Genomic DNA, 23,612 nt, shown 5'->3' with positions numbered 1-23,612 from the left:
ACCATGGAGTCCACATTAGGAATGGAGCCAGGTGAGAAGCACCCAGGGATGAGCAGCATGGGCTTTGAAATCAGACACATCTGGGTTCAAATTCAAGCTCCACCACTTGCTGTGAGAATATAGTTCAATTATTTTACCTTCCTGAGCCTCAGCTTCCTCATCTGTAAGATGGGAGTAGTCAAACCCAACTCAGAAGATAATTGTAATAGTCAAAGGAACCATGTATGGAGGTCCCCGTTCAGCCCTGGACATGGTAGCAAGCTCTCAACAAATCACATTCCCTCTTGCCCTTCTCCCCTCAGTTGGCAATGAAGGTCAGGCTTGCGGGGTCAACTCACAATTATAGAGGTCCAGGAGGCACTCACCCTCTGAGAGGTGCCCTGATTCCTCACTGCTCTCCAGCTTGCACTGGGCCCATTCCTGCCCTTCCCATTGATGAGGGAGCATAGGGCAAGCTGATAGCCAGCAAATACAGCCCCCCTGCCTCCCACCAGGTGGGACTTGTGTGACATCCCTCAGGCACTCCTGTCGGAACAAGAACAAAGGAAAGGAAACAAATGGTTAACTGATAGAGATCAAAGTCCTGCAGGACAGGAGTCTCTGTCAGTTTACAAATATCTTAGTAAATTATAAGAAAAAGGCAATCTTGTCCACAGCCTAATCTCCAGAAACCCATAGACTCAGTTTCCTGGAGCCCCATCATCATCCCTCAATAGTGATAAGGGAAACAAAGGCGAGAAGGAAATGGCAAGTAAAATTAAATTTCCTTATAATCTGCAGCCCATTGACAAATACTTGAGGCAAATACAGAGTATAACAGGTCTCCAGGAACCCCCTGCTGTCCTAATATTAATGCCTTTCTAGAGGGAAAACAGCCTTAGTTTGACAATAGCAAGGCCCCTGGCATCTTATGAGTCCTCTTTAGCACATGAAAATCCTTCTGGAGGCCCCCCTTTTGCCTTTACCTCCCCCAACTCCACAGTACATAACCAGTCACTCTTCACAACCCCAGTGCAGCTCTTTCTGCCCATGCATTCTATCGCTGTGCTTCAATAAAATCACCATTTTGCTCCAAAGACATCTCAAGAATTCTTTCTTGGCCGACAGCTCTGGACCCCCACGACTCCAAAACCCATCAACATCTCTAGGACAGCCTCAGCATTTCAGGGGGAATGGGTCTTTCAGCCTTTCTTGAGGCAGGGCTGAGATTGCAGAGAGGCTGAGGAGGGTGGAAGAAACTGGGCTCCCAATATGAACACAAAGGTAGCACAAGGCAGCCTTTCTTGAAGCAGGGCTGTGAAGACCAAGATCAGGCCCTCGATTTTCTAGCATGGTCTGTGGTGAGTTCACAGACTTCCTGGTCAGCCCTCAGAGGCATGCCCCCCTCATTGAATCTTCAGAGGCTGATGCCTGGAGGCATCCAGCCAGGCTTCTCCCTTCCTCATGAATTTGGAGGACTCAATGGCAGAGCTGTCCCTGGCTGGAGCCTCTCAGTTCCTGGGTTTCTCCTTAGCTTGGCAAAGCCTCTGAGTGTGGATGAGGGTGCCAGGATGGGGCTGAGGGCAATAAATCAGGCTGTCCCCTGCTCCTCTGACTGGTCTCCACTCTGGGCATCTGGAAAGGAGATAAGTGAATAACTCTGAGGACACATCCCAGGGTATCTCAGAATCTGAGTCCAGAAAATGGATGCATAATAGCCTACCTGGAAGTAGGCTTGGGGAAGAGGTAGAGTGAAGACAAAACGAAACCAAAAAAACAAACAAAAAAACACAAAAAACCCGGTTCACTCAAAGCAGATGCTTCACTCAAAAAAGTAGATACGGGTGAATGTGTGCTGGGCATTTATGAGGTGAGAGCACAGACTAGAATGGAAAGGAACCCCAGAAGACAGTTCCCAACTACAGGATCTGGGGCCCCTTCAGTGAGGTGAAGGAGGTGGCCTGTGACTCCCTGAAGCCCCTCAGGGTCTACCCCAAAGTCTTTCCATTTATTTATTCTTTCAAGTTCTCACTCTTTGCTTACTCAATTACTAAACTAATATTTCTGGACTGACAACTTTACACAGAGCAGACTATTCATATGATAAATGTCACAGGTTTTAGGGGCAGACAGACCTGGGTTGAGTCTCTGTTCTGTCGTTACTGGCTTTAAGACATTGGTAAGTTACTGAAGTCCCTGGGCCTCAGTTCCTACATCTCTAGAACAGGATTGTTGTGAAGGTTAATGAGGCAGTACCCAGAAGGTGCTTAACGTGATGGCAGGCACATAGTTTTGTGTGTACTAAAAAAATCAGTCATTGCTGTTATTATGAAGGCAATATGCTAACACCCTGAGATGTTCAACACATGATTATCTCCTTGGAAAATCAGTGCATAAAATACACTATATAAAATTACATCCCTAAGGAAAAGAGTATTCTGTCCTTTTCATTACCTACGGCATGCCTGATAAGGTTTTACACATAATAGGAATTCAGAAGCTATTTGATAAATGGAGTTAAATTCCTTAATGACCAAGGATGAACCATTTCAGCGGCTTGTCATAGAGAATATTATTACCTCATATAGGACCATTGGGCTGGAGAGGTGGCCATTTAAGTTGGGGCAATGACACAGACCCAAATTTAGACCAGTCATGAAATCTAGGCCTGAACAGTCTCCAGAGTTTGCCTTCATGATGTTTCATTTGAATTTTTCTTAAAGAAATAGGACATAAAACATTACATATAGGCTGCCAGGAATTAGCATTACAACATTCATCTCTTATGTTTTGTGTAATATTTAACCCTTCCTCCCATCAGTGATGCTAATATGCAAAGCAATTTTAGTTTGTGAAGAGGGAGAGAGAGGTTTGAGGGGGTCCAGGCAGAATTCATAAAATCATAGGGCATGACACAAATCTGGAAACTCCTCCCATAATACAAGACCAAGAGGGCAGAAGGAACTTAAGAAATCACCCTCATTCTTCCTGCTCATCTGACAGATGGTTCCAGGTGGCTCCAAGAGTTGGCCAAGGCCACTGGCCAGCTAGTGACAGGGCTGGGACAAAGTGTAGTCTCCTGACTCCACTTCGATGATCTTCCCACTACACCTGTCTGTCATGTTCCCTGAACAAGAAATCATCAGAGACAAGCAGATGACTGCTTTCCTTCCCAAGCAGGCCAGAGGGACCACAAGAGCATCACTTAGCAAGAGAGCCAAACACAGTTCTTGATAAGAAAGAAGGCAATGTGGTGATGTAGCCATGCTCAAACGGATCCCGGTTCTTCTTTGCCCCCCAACCACCACCCTCTACCCTGCTTTTGAAGAGACGGATGTTGGTAAGCAAGTTTACATCCGCTACTAAGCCAGCTGTTCAGGGGACTTCATCCTAGACACAATTAGAACGGACACCTGCTTTTAATAACGAAAATAAATAAAACGAGGATATTTAAGTTAGTCACAGTTCAGTTGTCACATTTGGGGGGAGAAAAAGCAGGATGAGCCTGAGGGATGGCCCTAAGGTAGGGATAATGGCTGCTGGGCCAGGCTCTTCAAAGGCCCTCTTCCACATGAAACCAAACTCAGGAAAATCTGCGGAGACCCCATCTGCCCTCTCTTCCCAGCCCTGGTCCACCAGGAAGACACAGGAGAGCAATGTGCATCAGTGGAAGTGGACAGGCTGGGGACCATGGAGAAAAGGAAGTTGAAGGGCCTGGGAGCTACCTGTGGACCCAGCCCCTACCTGCCCACCCACTCAGGGTCCCATTCCCTCCCCCTGCCCTCATACACAGTCCACTCCTTCTTCACTCTGCCTCGTTCTCCCTGATAACCATTGCAAAGTCTCAAGTGACAAGTGAGGGACCCTCATCATTTTATATCCAGAGCCTGATACAGGTCCTGGTGTGCAGTAAGCACGTATTAAATAAGTGTTAAATAACCGATAACCTTCAAGCGTCAGCATTCATTTCCTCACAACATTATAGTTTAATTCTATCATATCCGTCCTTCACTTAGGTATTTATTACCTTTCAGATGTAGGTGGCTATGAGCACCATTTCACAGATGGAAAACTGGAGTTTGAGCCAGTGAGGAGGACCTGCCCAGGATTACCAGGTAGCCAGAGAAGCCGGGAAGCCAGTAGGCCTTGCGCCCTGTACTCTTTCTGCCACGTGAGGAGCCTTGTCTGCCCAGAGTTGTTCCACAGGTATTAGCATTTAAAAGAGAACCCCCGTGCCCACAGCCCAGGACCTACCTTGGGGCCATGCACAATGCCAGAGCTCATTAGCTAAGACAAACCAAACTTGGAGGCTATTCTCTCACAGGAGCCTGCTTGGGGGGGTGGGGGGGAGGGGGGAGGTGACCTAAGCCTAGTGGTGGAGGTAGGCGCTGCCACATAGGTGGTGATGATAGGAAGGGGCAAGAACACAGAATAATAAAGCAATCTCAGATAGTCACAAGAGCTGCAAAGATGGTCACAAATGGGGAATTTTAGGGGAAAAATACAGGACCAAATGCATCAGTGGACTCAAGGACTGGGCTGTATGAGTCACATGCTAAGTGCTCAGAGACTCAGGGAAGGGAGAAACTAGGGTAAACAGTGTCTGAGACGCTTCATGGAAGTGGAGGACCTTAAGAAAGCTTAGAATCTGCTTAAGTGAAGGGTGCAGGAGCTGGGTCTTCCCAATGTGAAATCCAGAACAGGGAAAGGAAAGCAAGGATGCATTTATGGAGCGATTGTTATGTGTCTGGCACCATGCCAGATGCCGTCACATCCATTAACAGCTCATTCCACAGAAGAGAGAGTAAGCACAACATGAGGGAACGGGGATGGGAAGAGACCAGACTACAGCAGAGGGCCCAAGTAGGAGGGGAATGAATAAGGAATGAGAGGTGGGGGCAGAGGAGCTCAGGTTAAGGAGGACCTGGCATGCTGGGCTGGGAACACATCCCTGACTTCCCATGGCCTTGCTACAACACTGCGTCATGATTGTTCAGTAACGTCAGCTAAGCCATGAGCAGCTTAAGAGCAGAGAAGGTTTCATATCTCACTGCAGTGGTTCCCAGACTGTAGCATGCATCTGAGGCACCGGGAGGGGTTATGCAAACAAGTTCCCAGTCTCACAAATGGCCCTCCTGATGCTTGCTTCCTGATCAATCCCCTGTGGGCTTTCCTCCCACACTGAGTAGATCTGACTTGTGGGACCAATGGGCTACTGTGGGAGTGAAGGTGTGTGGCTTCTGAGATGAGATTACAAAAGAAATTGCAGCTTGTCGCTTTTTCTCTTAAACTGCTCCAGCCACCATGTTGTGAGGACACTCAAGCAACGCTGAGGAGAGGTGCACAGGGGTTGGAACTGAAGCCTCCAGCCAGCAACCAACACCAACGCACCAGCGATGTGAGTGGGCCACCTCGGAGGCAGGTCCTCCAGTCCTACTTCAAGCCTCCTGACTGCACTCCCAGCAGCTCCATGATAGATCCTAAGCCAGAAGCTCCAGAAACTAGGAGGGATAAGAGATGGTTATTGTTGATTTAGGCCACTAAGTTTTGGAATCATTTGTTAGGCATCCATAGGTAACTAACACACCAGATGGTGCGGATGCGGCTGGCCCAGAGACCACACTTAGAGAATGGCTGTGCTATTTTAACCTTTGTACCTAGCATGTGCCTGGCACACAGGATGCACTTAATAAATGTGTTTTTTTTAATGTTTATTTATTTTTGAGCAAGAGAGAGAATGCAAGTAGGATACAGGGCGGGGTGGGGTGGGGGGAACAGAGGATCCAAAGGGGCTCTGTGCCAACAGCAATGAGCCCAATGCAGGGTGCAAACTCACGAACTGTGAGATCATAACCTGAGTCAGTCCAATGCTCAACTGACTGATCCATCCAGGTGCCCCAATAAATATTTTTTAATTGATTAATTAATGAGTAAGTATCATATGAATGGATAAAGGTGAGAGACCTACAGCTATGAGTACTGGGGGGCCATACGGTTGGTGAATGTTAGGACATGGGAAATATTTGGGGAGGTTTGCTGAGAAAAGTCTGTAGAACCGTGGTTTGCCGAAGGGCCCTGCTGGCAAAATTGCCATCTTAGTGTGCAATCTCCACTCTAGTTTCTAATGCCTCTGACCAGGGGCTTGGCAGGCAAGGGAGCCTAGGCCTGGAAACTGGTCTCTCTACTTCTCCTTCCAGCCAACAGAAGACCTGCCAAGACATCCATCCACCCCGGCATTTTTACCTCCATCAGAGATCTTCCAGCCCTCTCCCTGCTCTCCTTTGTCAGCCCTCATGCTCCCATTCTGCCAGCCCCCACCTTTTTTCCTCCAACAGCTTCACCTTCCTCTATAAGCCCACTGGGGAAATTCCAGCCTCCTCTGCTGCTGGCCCCATGATGACTGTTTTATCCCATTTACATTATTCCTACAAAGCAATTCACAGTACAATGCCCCAAGTATTTACCAAGCACCAGCTGTCTGTGCTGGCCAGCACTAGACTGAATATACAGAGACAAATAAAACCTATTTACAAGTGAAAGATTTCCCTTAAAGATTTCAGAGCACCCAGGACCAGCATCTCTGTTTCAGCTAAAATCCCTCCATGCCCAACTCCAATCTCCCCACCCGCCTCCACATACACCACAGCCACCTCTGTGGGACTAGTGTGGGTATGGGGGTTGTGACCACCAGCCTACGCTATGCATCACCTCCTTAGTGGCAGAAACATGTAGAAAAGTGCTAAACATGCGCATCTCTATCAGAGGGGACCTTTCACCACAACCCTAGCCCAGGACAAATCCTCTGCTCCTCCAGATATTTGATTACTGCATTTGTAACTAGCCTGGAGTCTCTGGAAGAAAACTGGCTTTGCTTTGATGTTTTTCCAGCTCTCTCCCTCTTGCTCCATTGGTTTCAGTCATTCTGCAAGGGCTTCAGACTTGTTTGTCTTCCCTTGCATTTTGGCTCAAAGTGTTTGTGCAGCAATACTCAGGATTCAGTTGGGATTTCTGAAAAACACAGTATCTGATATGCTATAGAAGACTGGGGCTGTCTAGCCCACTTCTAGGCAGAGCTTGAGATACTGAGCCATTTATTTTTAGCATTGTTATGGTCAGGGTTAAGTGGGCCCATCCAAACCCCCTTCTCCCCTTTGGGTCTCAGAGGTCACTTCCCAGGATGCCTAGAGCCTTCAAGACAAGTGTAGTAAGCTTAAGGGGAGGGAGTTGAGCCCAGCCTCAAGTGCCACCCTCTCCTAAGCCTTTGCCATAGGAGCTCTAGAGTTGTTCGATGATACAAGTAAACTTCTAGAGAAACTCTCAGTCCACATGAGGAAGTGGGCCACATGCCCCCACAAAGGATACAGACCACCAGTGTCAACTCAGGCAATGTCCACCCCAGAGCCCTACCTATTGGGGCTCTCAGAGTCTGACTTCCAGCCCCTTCCCTGAGGCTGCTTTCTATAATTCCTAGCAAGCCGGAATCAGAATGTTTGATCTTCCCCTCTATCTGCACACATTCATTAATATCACCACCAGTATCAGAAAGTCTTGAAAAAGTGGGAAGCTATCCAGATCCTGGTGGGTACAAGCTTTCCAAAACCCTACTGTTCACTTGAAACTTCAAATGCCATCGTTGTCAACCCATCAGTTGTTTTCCTTGAACTGGCAGACTCCCTCTGTTCATTTTTAAATGTCTGCAAAATATCAAATCTGAATAATCATAGTTTTTCTATCAATATATCTCACAAGTAAAATGACATTCTAGGGAAAAAGCGGCTAGTTCAGCTTGCAACTCGGTCATATGAGTGCTTTTCCTAAAGACATCCTCTGTATTTCAGTATGCAGCAGAAGGGCTGTAGGGGGGCTCCACACAGACTTAAAAAAAAACATGCATGTCTTGTCTCAAAAGCCAAGATTTAATAAAACTAGTACTCTATTGCTTCATCAAAAACACTCTTTAGTGAAACTGGATTTTTTTAAATGTCCGTGGTAGTGAAAAATATGGTGGAAAACCACTAGAACAGTTTGGTGGCATTGCCTTCATCTGTGCCAAGGCACCAGCAGTTTTGCCCACCATCGTTTTCGAAGCGTCAACACTAAGAAAGGGGCAATTATAATAATTGGGGTATTATAATGAAAAGAGTTTTAACCATACAGATATCCTGAAGGAGTCTCAGACCCCAGGGGTCCTCAGACAATACCTTGAGTACTACTGGCCTAGAGCAAAAATGATCAGCTAGGGAATCCGATTCCCTCTCAGAAATTTTCTAAACCAAGAAACACTTAACCAACCAGGTGGCTAGTAGGGAAAAGTGAACTTGAGAAGGTAACACCCTTAGATCAGAACCAGCAGGGACCCTGTCCTGGATTGGCCTCCCACCTCAGGGGAGGCCAGTACTTTCTCTCTGATGCCTAATACCTGTGACGAAGGAGACTATCAGTATCATCTAGAAGGGGCACCCCAAGCCTGGATGAGGACCTGCAAAGGCCCTGTTTTATTTCTTTCCTTTGGGGAGCTCACAGACCATCTACCTCATATGTGGGATTAACCAGATTCCCTGAGAGCCCTGGGGCTCACAGCAATGTGGTTGTCACAGGACCTCATAGGTGGGTCCTGATTCTAGGAGGGCAGCTTGGCAAGAGGATTGCTTCTGCTGGCCAATGCAAAGTATTTCTTTCAAGGGATTACACAAGGTCAGGAAACCAGGATGGTATTGTCACATTTCTTTTGGTGACACTCACTCATGTCAGACACAAGATGAATTCAGGACTTTGGGCTACCAAAGGTTCACTATCAATCTTTGGGCTCATGTATCAGGTGTTCATCCATGGTGCTCCCTTCAGTCTACAGCACCCAAGGACAGTGGAAACACCCATGCTCCCCCACCATCTGTAGTACTTCTGCTTTCTGTGGGCTCCATGCCACATGTCAGATGATCCTCTGGGGATGGTCAGGCCATCTCCTCCAAGGGCTTTAGAGATCATGGTTCCACAATGCCAATAGGCCCTTATGATCAATGTCTTCTCTTGATTCCAATAGATGTGATGGCATCATATTCTTCCAGGTTAGTCTTTAACTGTCTAAAACAAGGGACTTTCCTTCTTCCTCCACCTGTGTGTCCTTCATCTATCCTCCCTGCAGATGGCAGTGTATAGAGTACTACAGTGGAGTCAACATTGAAAGAAATCATATTCTAAAGTGCCCGAAAAAGTCAAAACAAGACTTAATTAGGAATGTCTTAAATTCACCTTCATTTTTTTTTTAAGGATACTTTTGCTGGATATAAACTTCTTGGTTGACAGTCTTTCTATCAGAACTTTGAACATGTAATCCCACTTCCTCCTGGCCTCCATGGGTTCTCATGAGAAGTCAGCTGTTAACCTCGTGGAGGATCCTTTGTATTTTTATTTATTTATTCTTTTTTTATTGGAGGATCCTTTGTAAATGATGAGTTACTTCTCTCTTGCTGCTTTCAAAATTCTCTGCCTTTGGCTTTTGTTATTTTGACTATAATGTGTCTTGGAGTGAATCTCTTTGAGTTTGTCTTCCTTGGAGTTTGTCAAGCTTTTGTATGTATACATTAGTGTTTTTAATCAAATTTGTTAAGTTTTTAGCCATTATTCCTTCAGATTTTCTCTCTGTCCTTTTCTCTAACTCCTTTCCTTCTGGGACTCCCATTATTTATATGTTGGTAACTTGATGGTGTCCTACATGTCTGAGCCCTGAGTTGGGTCAAACAAAGGCAAGCCTTGAGAATGGCTCTCTTCCAGGGAGCATCCATACAACTCAAATAAAGCTCTTCTCTGAGTATAGGGTTTTTTGGAGAGTCCAAGCCTATTCTTCCCTTTAAGGCAGCTATTAAGCTGCTAATTTTCACATAAACCATAGTTGTGAGGCTGCTCGTTTCCAAGGTTGCTGTGGAGCAAGGAAGAGGGGAATGGGAATAGGGCAAGCTAAAATACTATGAAAACATGATGTTCTTGCTGACATTTGGCCATTTCTTGAGTAAATGATCCTCAAATTGTTGTACATTGTGGTCAAATTCCAGCATTCTAGGAAAGTTGATTTTGACTATTTTTGCCAGTGTTCTCATTGTTTTAATGAAGAAGATTTTTGGAGGACCCTCTTCCACCATTGTTATAAGTGCTTTAAATTGTTTACATACACAAGGGCCCTGAACACCCTCCCAGTAGCCCTATCTGAAAGATTGTCTGTGAGGCAGAATTTGAGCCATGGCTCAAGCCATAGTTATAAGGAAACAGAAACTATGTAAGATGAGGAAGAGCAAGCAGAAGCTATAAACTGGATGGAAAAAAAACCCAAAACATATTGGGGAAGCATATATTAGTTGGAAGAGAGCAGAGTTAAGAGCAGATGCCCAGAGTTGCTGAGTCACTTAGTGGCCAAACATTAGAGGAAATGCACACAAATTTCTGTGGCTGATATCCCTTCAGACACCTTGAAATCAGAACTGCCCATCTGTTCCTGTTCTTCCTGAGATCTGGTCTGCCTCTCTTGGGATCTTTAAAATAAAGTTCCTATAAAATGAAGTAATTTGAGAGAGTACCTGTTCCTTCAAACCAAAAGAGGCAAATAAAACAGGCAGACAGAGAGAAGGGAAGGAAATTCCGGGCTCAGAACTCAGCATATGTGATGGCACAGCCAAGTCATAAAACAGCCTGGAATGTTTGAAAAGATGAAAATGAGAGCCAGAAAGGAGGAAAAGGCTGAGAAGCAGGAGAAAAGAAACAGTCAGGAGGACAAGGATTGCATTTTGTGGTGGTTAAAGTTGATGCTAAAGAAACCTGGAAAATGTCTGCTACAGTTTCCATGAGGAGAGGGCAGTGCACAGCTTTATATCTTTTATTTCCAGGAGTATTCCAGGGTTTGGTTCTCCCTAAGTTGGGTTAATACCCAGAGAATCCAGACCAAAGAGGGCCTGTCCTTTCAAGCAGAAATTCTCAAAACATGCTGCCAGGACCAGCAGCATCAGCACCACGCAGGAATTTGCTAGAAATACAAGTTCTCAAGCCCCACCCTAATCCTACAGAATCAGAAACTCTGGTGGTGGGGCCTAACAGTCTGCATTTAACAATCCCTCCAGGTGATTCGGATACATGCTAAAGAACTACAGGTCTGTGAGCTGAGAGAGGTCTATGGACCCAGGAAGGAGAAGCCCAAGTAGAATTAGAGAAACACATGTACACAGAACTTGACGAAGAGAAACATTCACGTTTCATGAGCCCTGCATGTGGCCAGGACTGAGGAGGCCTCACTTCTGGTCACAGGAATCTGCATCCCCATCACTGGTTTGGGGTGGAAGTGTAGAGGAAGGAGACAGAAGGGAGTATTGCATGTGCTAAGGGCAGTAAACTTGAGCCACTTCAGTGACTGGAGGAATCCAGAATATCCTAGATCCAGACTTATCTTAGCATTATTTTAGGTTCCCACTTTTTCCAGCTGATTAGAGCTACACCGTGCTGACTTCAACATAAACTCAATATTGTAGAAGTAGAAGAGTGATCGTCCTCCCCCAGGTTATGTCTCTTACCCCCTTAACCTGGGACTAGAATGTTCAGGACTGACTTGGTCAATTCTGAGATGGTTCTACCTGTACTCCTACCTCAATGGTAGGCCTTGGTGCAAAGCCAGCTCATTCCTCAGCCTTCAGCAGCTTTGACCACAGAGTTTATTGATCCTCAACATTAGAATCAATAAGAGAACTTTCAAAAAAAATTTTTTTAAGTCTGACCCTGAGCCTGGGAGCAACTGAATCAGAGTTTCTGGAATGGGTTGGTATTTTTAGGGTGATTGCCATGGCAACTCTAACACACATCCAGTGTGGAGAACCAGTGATGACTGCAGTTTCCTTGTGAATCCCATCCTCCTGCCCCATAGAAGGAGCACCCTGGGGTGCTGGGAATCTCAAAGGGTCAAGAGATGGAGTGAGGGAAGAAGGTGGACCTGCATTCTGCTAGAGGGTGTGTGTGCCCGACCCAGGGGTTCCGACACCATCCTGAGGACGCTGGACAGCCGCAGACAGACCTGAGATGGCACCGTGTACATCTGGAAAAGTCACAGTGTGGTGGTGATGCAGTGGGAGGACCAGGTGTGGAGGACTGGAGCCGAAAGCCTGAGGGGAGATGCTGAGAGTGTGAAGGAAGGGGCCATGGAGGAGGAAGAAGAGGAAGACGATGTGGAGGAGGCCGGGTTCACGGAACTCTGTGTGGATTGATGAGGGAGGACCAGGGATAACCCTGGGTTTCTGGCTTAGGCGCTAGCTGCAGGATGATTCCATTCACTGAGCTGGGTATAGGGGCTGCCCTAGCTGCCTGGCGCCCAACCCAGGGGTGATTAGTGGCCCCCTGAGAGCCCAATAAAGCAGGTGGCTGGGAGTCTGGGCTCTGGATTGGTTGGTCTGCATGTGGAAGGTGCCCTTGCAGGGGAGTCCTTTACTCTCCATAAGAACTAGCGAGCCCTGGGAGGGCCAGTCCCTCCAGAGTCACTGAGGCCTAAGGCATCAAAGCATCAGAAAATAAAAAGGTATGATTAGCACAAGTGCCAATTCATGTAGCCCGCTCCCATGTGCCTGGCACACAGCAGATGTTCAGTGGATGCTCACGGAAGAGACAAGCAGCATAGGAGAAGCATTTCTGTCTCTGAAGGCACCCAAGGTGGGTGTGGGAGGGCCTGATCGGATGGTGTCCTATTCCTGACAGGCAGTGAGGAACAGGCCTGAGAGACAGGTGGCAGGAGAGGGATGTTCTAAGGATGCATGAGGGCTCTTCAGAGCAGGAAGTGTTTGAAGAGAGGGGCAATGTCAGCAGGGTCCTGCGAGGAGGACAGAAATGGGACAGCTGGGGAGCCAGGGCCCCAAAACCACCCGGCCTCCATTGCAGAGCTAAGCTGAGCCCCATAGGCCTTCCCGGAAGTGCCCTCTCGCATTTACCAGCACTGCCCTTCTGCTCCCACCCAAGTCTTAAAGGACCTGAAGCACCTGGAGTTCTGGCAGGAGCCACCATCCTCATCCCAGGTAACAACTCCAGGCCTGCCCTCCCCTCCGGCCTGGGCATCTTCCACCCTTCCCTGGACTTGGCTGGCTACCCAGGCCTCGAATCAAAAGATGACTTACTTCCTTTCTGGTGCCAGCACAAAAGAAAGTTTTGCCTTTAGATGGATATTCCCCCCATTCTGCCCCACAGTGACCAGACCCCGAGAGGAATTATAAATGACTTCTTGGCTGAACAGTGAGATCTTCATCCGTTCAAGCCCAGAATGTTTGGAGATCAGTGCTGTGCCAGAGATCCCCAGGGGCACATAATGGGGAAGAGGAGAGTGAACTCACTGGACACTTCAGTGCTGATTGTTCTGTCACCAAATGTGTCCTTGACCGTGACGACGGCTTCTGCATACTTGCTTTCATCTATCTCACAACCCTCCAAGGGGAAGGGGAGCATATTATTTCTGTCGTACCCGAGTTGGACACTGAGGCTCAAAAAAGTCAAATAACTTGCCCAAGGGCAAAAGCTGAGAGCCTGCGAGTCCCATAGGGAACATTTTGGCTCGAGCCCTGCCGGGAGACACCATGGCGGCCACTCCTGGGCGTCACTGAAAGCGGTGAGTTTCTTGTGTTTTGCTCAGGAGGCAGGGCTAGTGCAAAGACCACAGATTTTTGGAACCCAAAAAAATGTGTAGTTGAACCCCATCCCCACCTTCTCCAGGTGTGTGAACTTGTGTGTGTTAACATAGCTGAGCCTCAGTTTCATTTACACAAAGAACAGGCTACCTCCTCGAAGCAGTTTTGTACAGATTCTGTGAACCAAGGTACTTAGCATGGCTCAGTACTTGATACAAAGGCGGTGTCCCACAAGCAATGGTTCCCTCCCTGCTCTTTTCAGCCAGGAGCAGTGGTTTGGCCACATGGAAAGAGACCACACACTTGTTCTCAGAGCTGTGGTTGCGTTGGAACCAGCTCCCTGCTCACGGAGAGACCTGAGCTCGGTGTGATCCCCAGGAGTTGACACCCTGAGGTTTGTGGGCTGTGAGCAGGGCTGTGAGATCTCTGAGCACGGTGCTCAGACTAACCCGGGGGTGGGGACAGCCCATGGATACCTGAGCAGAGGCCCTCGAAGGTCAGGTAGCAATCATGGCCTGTGTTCACTTGGCTGCACAGTGCTACCAGGAGCCCGGGGAGGCTGAACTTCCCGGTGGCCATTCCACAAGGTCAAGCAGCTTCCCTGAACCTCTCTATACCCCTCCCCAGGCCTTCTGCTCTGCACACTCCAAGAACTCATTAAATCCTTCCTTAATGGTATATCCATTCCCTGGTGCTCACACCACAGATTACAAGCTCTCCCAACAGGAGATTCCTTTTGTTGATGCTGAAATAAACTCTTTCCAACTTCAACTTTGAGATCCGGCAAACAGGTCAGAGGCCACCCTGACCATGACCTGACTCTAGAGGGTGCTGCTCCTGCCCATCCGTGCAGCCCTGACTGATGTGCCTTCATTTATTCAGTCCGCTCAGCTCAGCATTTATTCTGGAGAAAAAGCCATCCTGGCCTCTTGGGACCTTCTCTTAATAGACTGGTTTTGCGATGGCTGATCCCACCCTGCTGTTTCCTATCAATTTAGCTGCTTTGCCAACTTACTCTCATTACAGTCTCCTCTTAAGCTTTCCAACCTCCTACATTCAGTGCAGGCTTAACCGGCTGCTTCTCTTCACTTGGAAGGACCAATGCCAGAAAAGGGTGGATCTGAGGCAGACCTGGGAGCCGGGAACACAGGTCACCCCAAGCCTCAGCTTCCCACCACCCTCTCTGTACTGGGTCTGTCCCACCCTCTTGGTACCTTGGATCCGGCAGTTGACAGAGAAACAGAGGCTGTGTGGCTCACAGACCCCCTAGCATTATTTCCTGACTTCACGATACCTGATGCTTCATATTAGCATCATGAATCCAGACCATGGAGGGCCCAAGCCCACCTCCAAAGAATACTTTTCCAAAAAGTTCACATGTGTGTGAAGTCCCTTTCCCCACCTACACTGCCCATTGCACAATTTCCACTGAAAGCCCATCCTCAACATCAGCAGAAGAACCTACGTGCTATGACCGGCACTGAGGATATTCCTGGGGAAAATTAAGGGACAAATGCAATGCTCATTCCAATGAAAAGATATGTGACCTCAGAGGTCTAATGTAAATTCTTACCTTGAAGAGGCACAAGACAGCATAGTGATTAGGTACGCAGGCTCCAGGCTATGGATTCAAATCCCAGCTCTGTCACTTCCTAGCTGTGTGATCTTGGGCAAGACGCTAACCTCTTTGTGCCTCAATTTCCTCGTCTTTAAAATGGAGAAAATAAGAGCAATCATCTCATAGGACTGCTGCAAATGTTAACAGTGTTGGTACATATAAACTGCATAAAACAGTGCGCGGCACATAGCAGGTGTTCAGTAAAAGGATTTGTTATCAGTTTCCTCTTGGAGGGTAGAGGGGGGTGCTTTTGTACTTGGTGAGTTCCCTGAGCATACACAGGTAGAAGTTTGCAAATGAATATAAGGTCTCTCAATATCCTGATGTTTTGCTTGGGTTCTCCCAACTCCCACAAATCATAGGTCACAAAGGTACCAAGATTATAGAAGTGCCACACGCTGTCTATAGGGAAGATGAACCCAATGTAGCTACCCCACTGCACTGCTCCTGCCAGTTTTGAGAGAAGTCCCCATCAACATCCAACTGAAGAAGCATGTATTAACGTAACCCTAATTGCCCAACTTCGGCCATGGCAGGATCAACACAAACAAACCACATAATACCCTTCACTCATGTCTTCACCTTCTGCAAGTGGCATAGGGGTTCTCAAATATTTGATTTACATTTCGTTTAAAACATATTTTAGCCATCTAGACCATTACGAAAATGTGTAACATGCCCAATTTTGGTACTTGGAGACCACCACCCCATTAACTTAGGATACGAGATTAACTCATTTTTATACAGACCTCTGAATGAAGTTTTCCTCTTTTAATTAAAGCATGCCCTGAGACTAAAAGTCAAGCTGTGCAAACCCCATTGCTATTAGCAATGACTCAACTGTGTTAAGTCAGGATTCCTTGGTGCTATGCAACTGAAACCAAAATCTGGAATTAAGCTGGGTCGTGAAATGAATATAACTCTGTAATTTGATGCATGGTTCCTGACTTCAACTGCTGATGCTCATCAAAATGGCATCACTGTTCACACTGACTGATTTTATCCTACATAGGTATCGGCAATGTGGAATTATAAAATGAACGCATGCTAATAAAACACTGCTTTGTCTCAAATATTTAAGGGCTCCAAATAAAGATTTTATCTTTAAAAGGAGTTTGAGACCCTACACTAACGGTTATATTAGTATGCCGCAGTTCCCCTCAAAGCCCACCTGCGTATCTCCTCCAGGGTAATCTCTCCATTCTACACAACTGTGACTCTCTCCTGCTTTAACGGTCTCAGAAGCTCCCCCCACACTTCTCATCAGACAAAGGAGGACTTCTTGGCTTGGCTGCCACTTATTCACAGGTGTCAGACCCTGTTCTAGGTCCACAATCACAAAACTACTTGCTTCCCAGGAAATATCAGGTGTTTCATGCTGTTCCCTTGGTCCCAAATGGCCTTGTTCTCTCTTCCCCTCCTGGCCATATCCACGCCCCTGCCCCAGTGCATTGCTGACATTCATCAGTCAAGGCCCAGCTCAAGCAGTCTCCTTACCCAGCCACACACCTTATTCATGCTCCAGAATGAAGCACCTTGCACCTGGCCCTTATTGAAATGATTGGTGCACATCTCTAATCTCCCCCACATGATTATGAGTTTCTGCTGAAATAGTGAGATACTTATCTCCACATTCTGGTACATGACAAGCATTCACTAAAAATGAAGGGAATGAGTATGGAGGGGAAAGGGAGGGAAGGAGGAAAGAGGAGACAGGAAAAGGGAGGACAGAGGGAGGGAGGAAGGGATGATCAGAGGTTAGCAGGACAGATTGGGGAGGACCCGATCCTCCACAGTGATCATCCTCACAAAACTAAACACGGCTTCTCATGCCACACTGCTCACCTCCTAGGAACATAAAAGACCTTCCAGATTAAGCTATGGCTGGACTACCTATGTGACTACTCTGTTACTTTCTCTTTCAAGATACTAGTACCTTTGGTGTAATTTCAGTTCCATGACAATAAAAGTAATGAGACAGAATCACTCCTCCTATACAGACAAGGAAACTGAGACCCAGACATGTAAAGTGATAGGCCAGGGTTAGAACCCAGGATTCCACAGAGAGCCTGATCTGATCCCTCTAAGGGCCCCAGTTTACCTCCCATTGTGTGCTTGCACGTATGTGTACGGGAGCACAGACAATTTGGCAAGGCACTGTGGGGGCTGGGGGCTTAGTCTTTTCTACTAAAAACATGATTCAACTAAGGCTCGCCTTATTGTGAATCAGAGGCAGCATTTTGTTTTGGGCTTTTTATTCTGCACAAATACGTTGGTATGGAAACCACATTTCTGAGGTTATGATCGAAACACCATTTGCCTCCATTGGTTTTCTTAACACCTTACATGCTGATAGTAGGTGGGAAATTTCTACATTTGCCACATCAGTTCTTTCTTGGCAACAAGCAACTATCTGTAAATGGTTGTACAGTAATTGTAGCAAACTCTTTCAAAATATTTCATATTTGTGCTCTTTCAGCAAATAATAATAGCCGTGTTTTAGTGTTTGCCTGCAACTAGCCCATGAACCCCTCGAAGACAGTGCTATTCTTCTATTCAGTTCTGGGTATTCCAGGCTCAAGATGGGGCACGATAGCAAGGAGACATTCAATAAATGGTGACAATAAATGTGACAAGTGGCAGATGTACCAATACAGATTAGAAGCAATAACCTGTTACTTTTGCCTAGCTCCACACAATCTCCGAGGCCTTCTGGTTATTTCATTTGACTTGGTCTCCCCATCTACTCTGTGAGTTATGTAGAACATATGTTATTAGTCCCGTTACATAGAGGAGAAAATAGGAACTTCGCAAAGTCAGAGACAGCTGGGCTCAATCACAAGGGATGAAGGCCAGTTGGGAACCCAAGCTCCAGGGGTCCTGGACCTGGCCTCCCCCAAATGCCTCCCATGCATCATGTGATGGAAACCCAAACCACGGGCTCCAGCATCAGGCTGCAACACCCTGGACGTCCTCTTCTATTTATTCTCCTGTTTTATGAGCATCTTCTACAGTGATTCTCTTTTATTTTTTTAAGTTTGTTTATTTTGAGAGGGAGGGACAGCACACACGCACATGTGTGCAAGGATGGGAAGGGGCAGAGAGAGAGGGAGAGAGAGAGAATCCCAAGCAGGCGCCACACTGCTAGTGCAGAGCCCGCCTTGGGGCTCGATCTCACAATGAGATCGTGACCTGAGCCGAAATCAAGAGTCAGAGGCTTAACCGACTGAGCCACCCAGGCGTCCCTACAGTGATTTAATTGTATATTAATTGCTGTGGGCTGCCCTAACAGAATACTACAGACTGCATGGTTTAAAGAACAGAAATCTATTTCTCACAGTTCTGGAGCCTGGAAGTCCAAGATCAAGGTGCCATCACGGTCAGGTTCTCGTGAGAATTCCCCTCTTGGCTTGCTGATGACCACCTTCTGACTGTGTCCTCCTATATAGCCTCTTCTCTGTGCTTGTGAGGAAAGAGAGAGAGTGCTGGTGTCTCTTCCTTTTCTTATAAGGACACCAGTGAAGACCTCATTCAACCTTAATTACCTCCCAAAGGTCCTATCTCCAGATACAGTCACATTGGGGGTTGGGGTTTCGACACATGCATTTGGGGAAGACATAATTCTGTCCATAACAAGTTCAATCCAGAGTTCTCCAAAATGCATACAGATTGTATCCTGGCTCCTCTCCCACAGACCTCCCCTGACCCTACACATCCATTTTTCTAATTAGCTTTGGCTTGCCTTTGTTTTAGCAAATTCTGTCTGTGAGAGAGTTCTGGAATATAGTTCATTTGTTCACTAGAGTTTTGTCCCTGTGTTTATCTCAGTTAATTTCTGAGGGCCAGTGAGTGGGAATCATGAATCACTCTATTTTCCCACTGAGCATGAGTCTGGGGACTGCCATGAGGGGCGGGGGGGGGGGGGGGGAGGGTGGCTGATGTAAAGTGGAGCCCCCTGAAATGTAGCCAGGGGCACTTTATAGCATCGGGAAGAGTGGGTGGGGGTCTACTTTTGTCATCTCACCTCTGTCTCACATGATGGGCTGCAGTAAATATCAGCCCAGAAAGCCAGAGACCAGAGACCAGAGACCAGAGACCAGAGCCCAGAGACCAGAAAGAGAAGCCAGCCTCGTTCTGGGCTTCTTACTTAATAAGACCCTGTCCAATAGGGCCAGGACCAGGATGAGGCAGGAGCCAGCCCACCCTGTGAGATCCTGAGAGCCATGCCTCACTTAACCTCACCCTAGGCCTGACCCTGCTGTCCTGGACCTTTTTGATCCTACCCTCCCTCAAAGGAGAAGCTCGCGGGGCTGAGGCCACATGCCCACCCAGAGCCCATGTGCCCCCTTCTAGACCCTGGAATTCAAGTGGCCCCGAGGCTGCATTTGCCTCTTTCCCTGAGGGCAGACCCCACTGGTGGGCACAGCCCTAGGCAGGAGGAATGCCCTCCTGGCTGCCTACGAGGCCCTGTGCAGGAGGGCAGGGATCAGGAGGTGGAAGAAAAGGTAGCCACACGCCAGTTCTCCCCATCCTGCCATGCCCCAGGAAAGAATCCAAGGATTCTAGGGTTCTAAATTTGAACCTGGTATTCCACATCTTTAGGGAGGTATATTTGTCATGGCAAGACATTTTCAATTGAATGATCTGCTAGTTTGATGTGTCACTTTTAACTCTTTAGACATATGGTATATTCCATCCATGCTCCTGCCCAAGCCCCACAAGTGTTCACGTGGACCTGGGGGAAGCAGTCTTGAGAGGCTGACTTAGGATTCAGAAGCTCCCATGGGGACATGACCACACATACGTGCACACACACACATATGCACACGTGCACATGCGCATATATACAAACAAGCTAGTACCAGAGGTCTGTGTTTCTTATATGTGACCACTGTGATTCTTCCTAGTTATTTATGATCACATCTGCCAGGGTAAAGTGTTGAGGTGGTGTGTGTGTGTGTGTGTGTGTGTGTGTCATGGGGAGGGAGAAGCTAAAGGTGGGGGGGCCCTGTACATGGAAACTGGCCAGAGTTCGATCTGCCTCTTCAAGGTTAGGGGAGAAATTCTGTAGAGCCTTATCCCAGACTCCCTTTATGTCTCCTCTTCCCTCCAGACCTTCAAGTTTCATAGAATATACATACCAGTATACACACAGACATGTGCGCGAAAACACACAGAGACCACACACACACACACACACAGACATATGCAGACACAGACACACAAAGATACACATACACAGGCAGACACACAGATACATAGACACACACACAGTATGGATCCTATCACTTCCCAGAAGCCGCTACCAGTCCCTCAGACTCTCCTCTTTTCTGCTACCTCCCACCACCAGCTTTGACCCATTAGGATTGAGTGTACAAAAAGTGGTCCGTCTTTTGTTGGCCCCAGGACACTACGATGCTGTACTGTCTTGGACGTGCATGCAGAGGTGACACTGGACCCCGTCCAAGGTCACTCTCAGCTGAAAGGTTCCAGGTCCCAGCCCCGGGCCAGGCTAGGCCACGACTAATGTCACTTCTTGATTGTGCCCATTACCAGGGCCATGAATACAAATGAGCGCAGCCTGGGGCCCTTTCTTTTGGGGTCCTCATTGGCAGTGCACCCTACCAGGCCCACCACATGCCCCTGGGTTTAAGAGGTTCTTGGACCCAAGCTGTTGGCTACTGGTTCATGTAAGGGACAGAGAAGAGTGGAGGGGACGCTCTGGCCCCTGGGGGGTCACAGAGATGGCCTAAGTAGCCTCCTCACAGCCTCACCTTCCACTCCGCCCCAGGGTCCCTTCAAAAAGACTGCCTGGAGTCTGGCTTTCTCCCTGAGTCCCAGCCTGGCTTCCACCTGCTCCAGCCCCTCCCAGACAGGATCCGCTGTGCAAATACAGGGCCACCACCAAGTGTGGGAACAGTAAATCTTCCCTCGCTCTTTTATTCATGCCCTCACCTCTGCAGACAGTGCTGAGGCAAAATAAACCCCACAAAATCCCTGTGGGCTCCAACAGTCTGGCAGTCTCTTCTTTGCTCTTCTCTGCTCCCCTCCGGAGGGCAGAGGCTGGAGAAGAGACCCACCCGCCTCCCAGGAGGGCGATAGCCTCCTCTTATCCTCCTCCCAAGGGGGCTCAGTGAGCACCTCATGCCAAGCCCCAGACCAGGATCTGGGGACCAGACATGAGTGAGACCTGGGCAAAGTGGGAAAGCGATGTTCATGGCTTCCGGGAGCAGTGCTACATGTACATCACCTTCCTAGCCTCCCCCACATTGCAGGAGGGCTTCTGGGCCTGGAAGGATCAGGCTATGTGCCCAGAACATTAGGTGAAGCGACAGCTGTCCTGGCTGCCATCTGAGGGACCACCGTAGGGAAGGACGGACAGCCAGGTCTGTGGGAGACTTGCTCCGAGGGCCTCAGGGCCAAGGCACTATCTGCTAACGTTGCAGCCTTGACAAAAGCATCCAGACCTCAAGAATTCCCGGGAACCTTCTCTTCCTCCAATTCTGGGTCACCAGGGAAGCTTTCTTTTAAGCCCGATTGGACTGGAGGAAGCCGAGGGGCACTAGAGTTTACAGAAATGCCTTTTATACAGAAGGGAGGCAGCAGACTTAGCGTGACCCATTGGTTTGCCCGGATGGTAGTTTCAGTGTTAAAACCAGGTCAATCCTAGGCAAATTGGGAAGATAGGGTCACCCTGACTGAAGGGCCATGGGAAAGGATTCTCCCTCTGTGAGGCTGGTAACATGGCCAGGAACGGGGACAGCTTGAACCAAAGCTGCCTGTTAATGGTTCTGGTAGCCAAAACTTTTCCTCACTACTCGTCCTCATGCACGGGGAGAGGCTGGGGAGCAGAGGGGGTCCTGCGGCCAGCTCAGGAGCTGTCAAGAGAAAATGGGCGAAAGGAAAGTGTCCGTGGGTCTTTGAGGTAAGGAGGAAATTCCCTCACTGTCTTTAGGAGTCTGCAGCCCATGAGGCCCCACACAGAACCCAGGGTGTCGGGAAGGAGCTGAGGAGCAGCTGAAACAGTGCCAGTCACCGGGCTCAGCCTGTCCTGGAACCCTTCACCCCTATACAAACGCTGGACAGATGGACATGGGGAAAGACGGCTTTTCAAATTGCCTGGTGCTATCTCTCCCCTTTCCCCCAGGACCCAGAGGGCGACCCTCAAGGGAGAGCAGCTGTGAGTGCCTTCCTCTTATGGGCCCGAGGAGCCAGAACAGTCTTGGTCCTTTAGATCTGTCCCAGGGAACAGGCAGCTGTCCATTGTGTCCCAACTACAGGGTGTGGGGCAGATGTCTCCGGGGGTGACAGAGGTTTGCGTGAAAGCTGACAAGGCAGATCCCATGGAGACCACCTGGCCCAGACTCCCTATTTGACAGGTGAGAGCCCAAGTTTGAGGGAGACTGAGTCGTTAGCTCAGGAAAGCAAACTCCCAAGTGGTTGGAGACCTAGATTGGGACTCTACACCCTCAGAGGCCACAGCCAAAGATTCCTGGGGAGGGAGGAGGCTCAGGAGATGAGCCCGGCCCTGTGAGCCCCGCTGCCTTCCTGCAGCCCTCACCCCGCTCTGGGAGAGGCACACAAGGGCGAGACCGGCGCCTTCTGGAGCCAGGACTCCTCTTTCTGTTTCGTCTGAGTCCCCAGCTTGGTCTGCTCCAGCACCAACCCCAGGTACAAACCCTCCAGTGGCTTCCCCTGGGCTGCTCTGACCCAGGGCCTCCAGCGCACGAGAAGTGTACCCGCCTGCCCCGCGTCTTCCTGTCCAGGTAATGGAATGTGTAAGAAAGATCAGCCTCGTCCTCAGGAGTAGGAAGCTACTCCAGGCTTGCTGCTAGGAACTCTTTTAGAGGCAATGGTATTCAAGACAGTTTAAACAGCCGTGAGCAACCCTGGGCTCCAATGGGTCAGCAGGAGGCAGAGCCCCAAGGGTGAAGTGTACCCCAAGAGTGCATTCTGATGTGTCTGAGTAGAGGGGTGGGGGGATCCGGACCAGATATGCTGAGAGAGGCTGAATAGTGTAGCTGGGTTCTCTCTTCACTAGCCTGGAGGGTCCTAAGTGCATGGCCAGGAGAGGGCAGAGCACAGAAGGCAATAGAGAGACTGGGGAAAACCATCCCCTGACAGCTGCTGTACCAGCTTTTAGCATTTATAGCATTTCCAGTTTTGTCCTACTGTGGGTGAGCCCAGCACTTCCAAAAATAAAATGTAGGAAAGAGCTTGAGAAATGTTCCTCAGGAATGGCAGGCCTGCCCCCTCATTCACAGCAGCCCTTCTAGGAAAAGCAGGACCCCACGGAAGTTCTAACAAGTAGAGAGAGCCTGCATCCCACTATACCTTCCAGACCCCAAAAGCACAGAAAAGGAGAACGTTTCCACCCT

The 23,612-nt window shown here is 48.4% G+C and overlaps 1 protein-coding gene across 11 annotated transcripts in view; it reads right to left on the bottom strand.

Moving 5' to 3' along the window:
* Positions 1-23,612, bottom strand: part of TMPRSS5 (transmembrane serine protease 5) — a 92,386-nt gene that overhangs the window by 35,346 nt on the left and 33,428 nt on the right. Inside the window, exons 13-15 of one of the 11 annotated variants that reach the window (XR_008290681.1) lie at positions 18,573-18,691; positions 15,190-15,323; positions 406-525 (exon numbers count right to left, since the gene is read on the bottom strand). The exons of 1 other annotated variant lie outside the window; for it this stretch is intronic. Coding sequence is in view for 3 of the 10 variants with exons in the window: in XM_053204093.1 (XP_053060068.1) it covers positions 366-525 (160 nt within the window). In the remaining 7 variants the exon portion in view is untranslated. Of the gene's footprint in view, positions 1-365; positions 526-15,189; positions 15,324-18,572; positions 18,697-23,612 lie in introns of those variants that run through there. 9 more of the 11 variants (XM_053204094.1, XR_008290683.1, XR_008290686.1 and 6 more) reach the window with 9 other exon arrangements.

The sequence above is a fragment of the Acinonyx jubatus genome, chromosome D1 (assembly GCF_027475565.1).
Source record: "Acinonyx jubatus isolate Ajub_Pintada_27869175 chromosome D1, VMU_Ajub_asm_v1.0, whole genome shotgun sequence".
Taxonomy (NCBI): domain Eukaryota; kingdom Metazoa; phylum Chordata; class Mammalia; order Carnivora; family Felidae; genus Acinonyx; species Acinonyx jubatus.
This window is presented reverse-complemented; position numbering and strand designations above follow the sequence as displayed.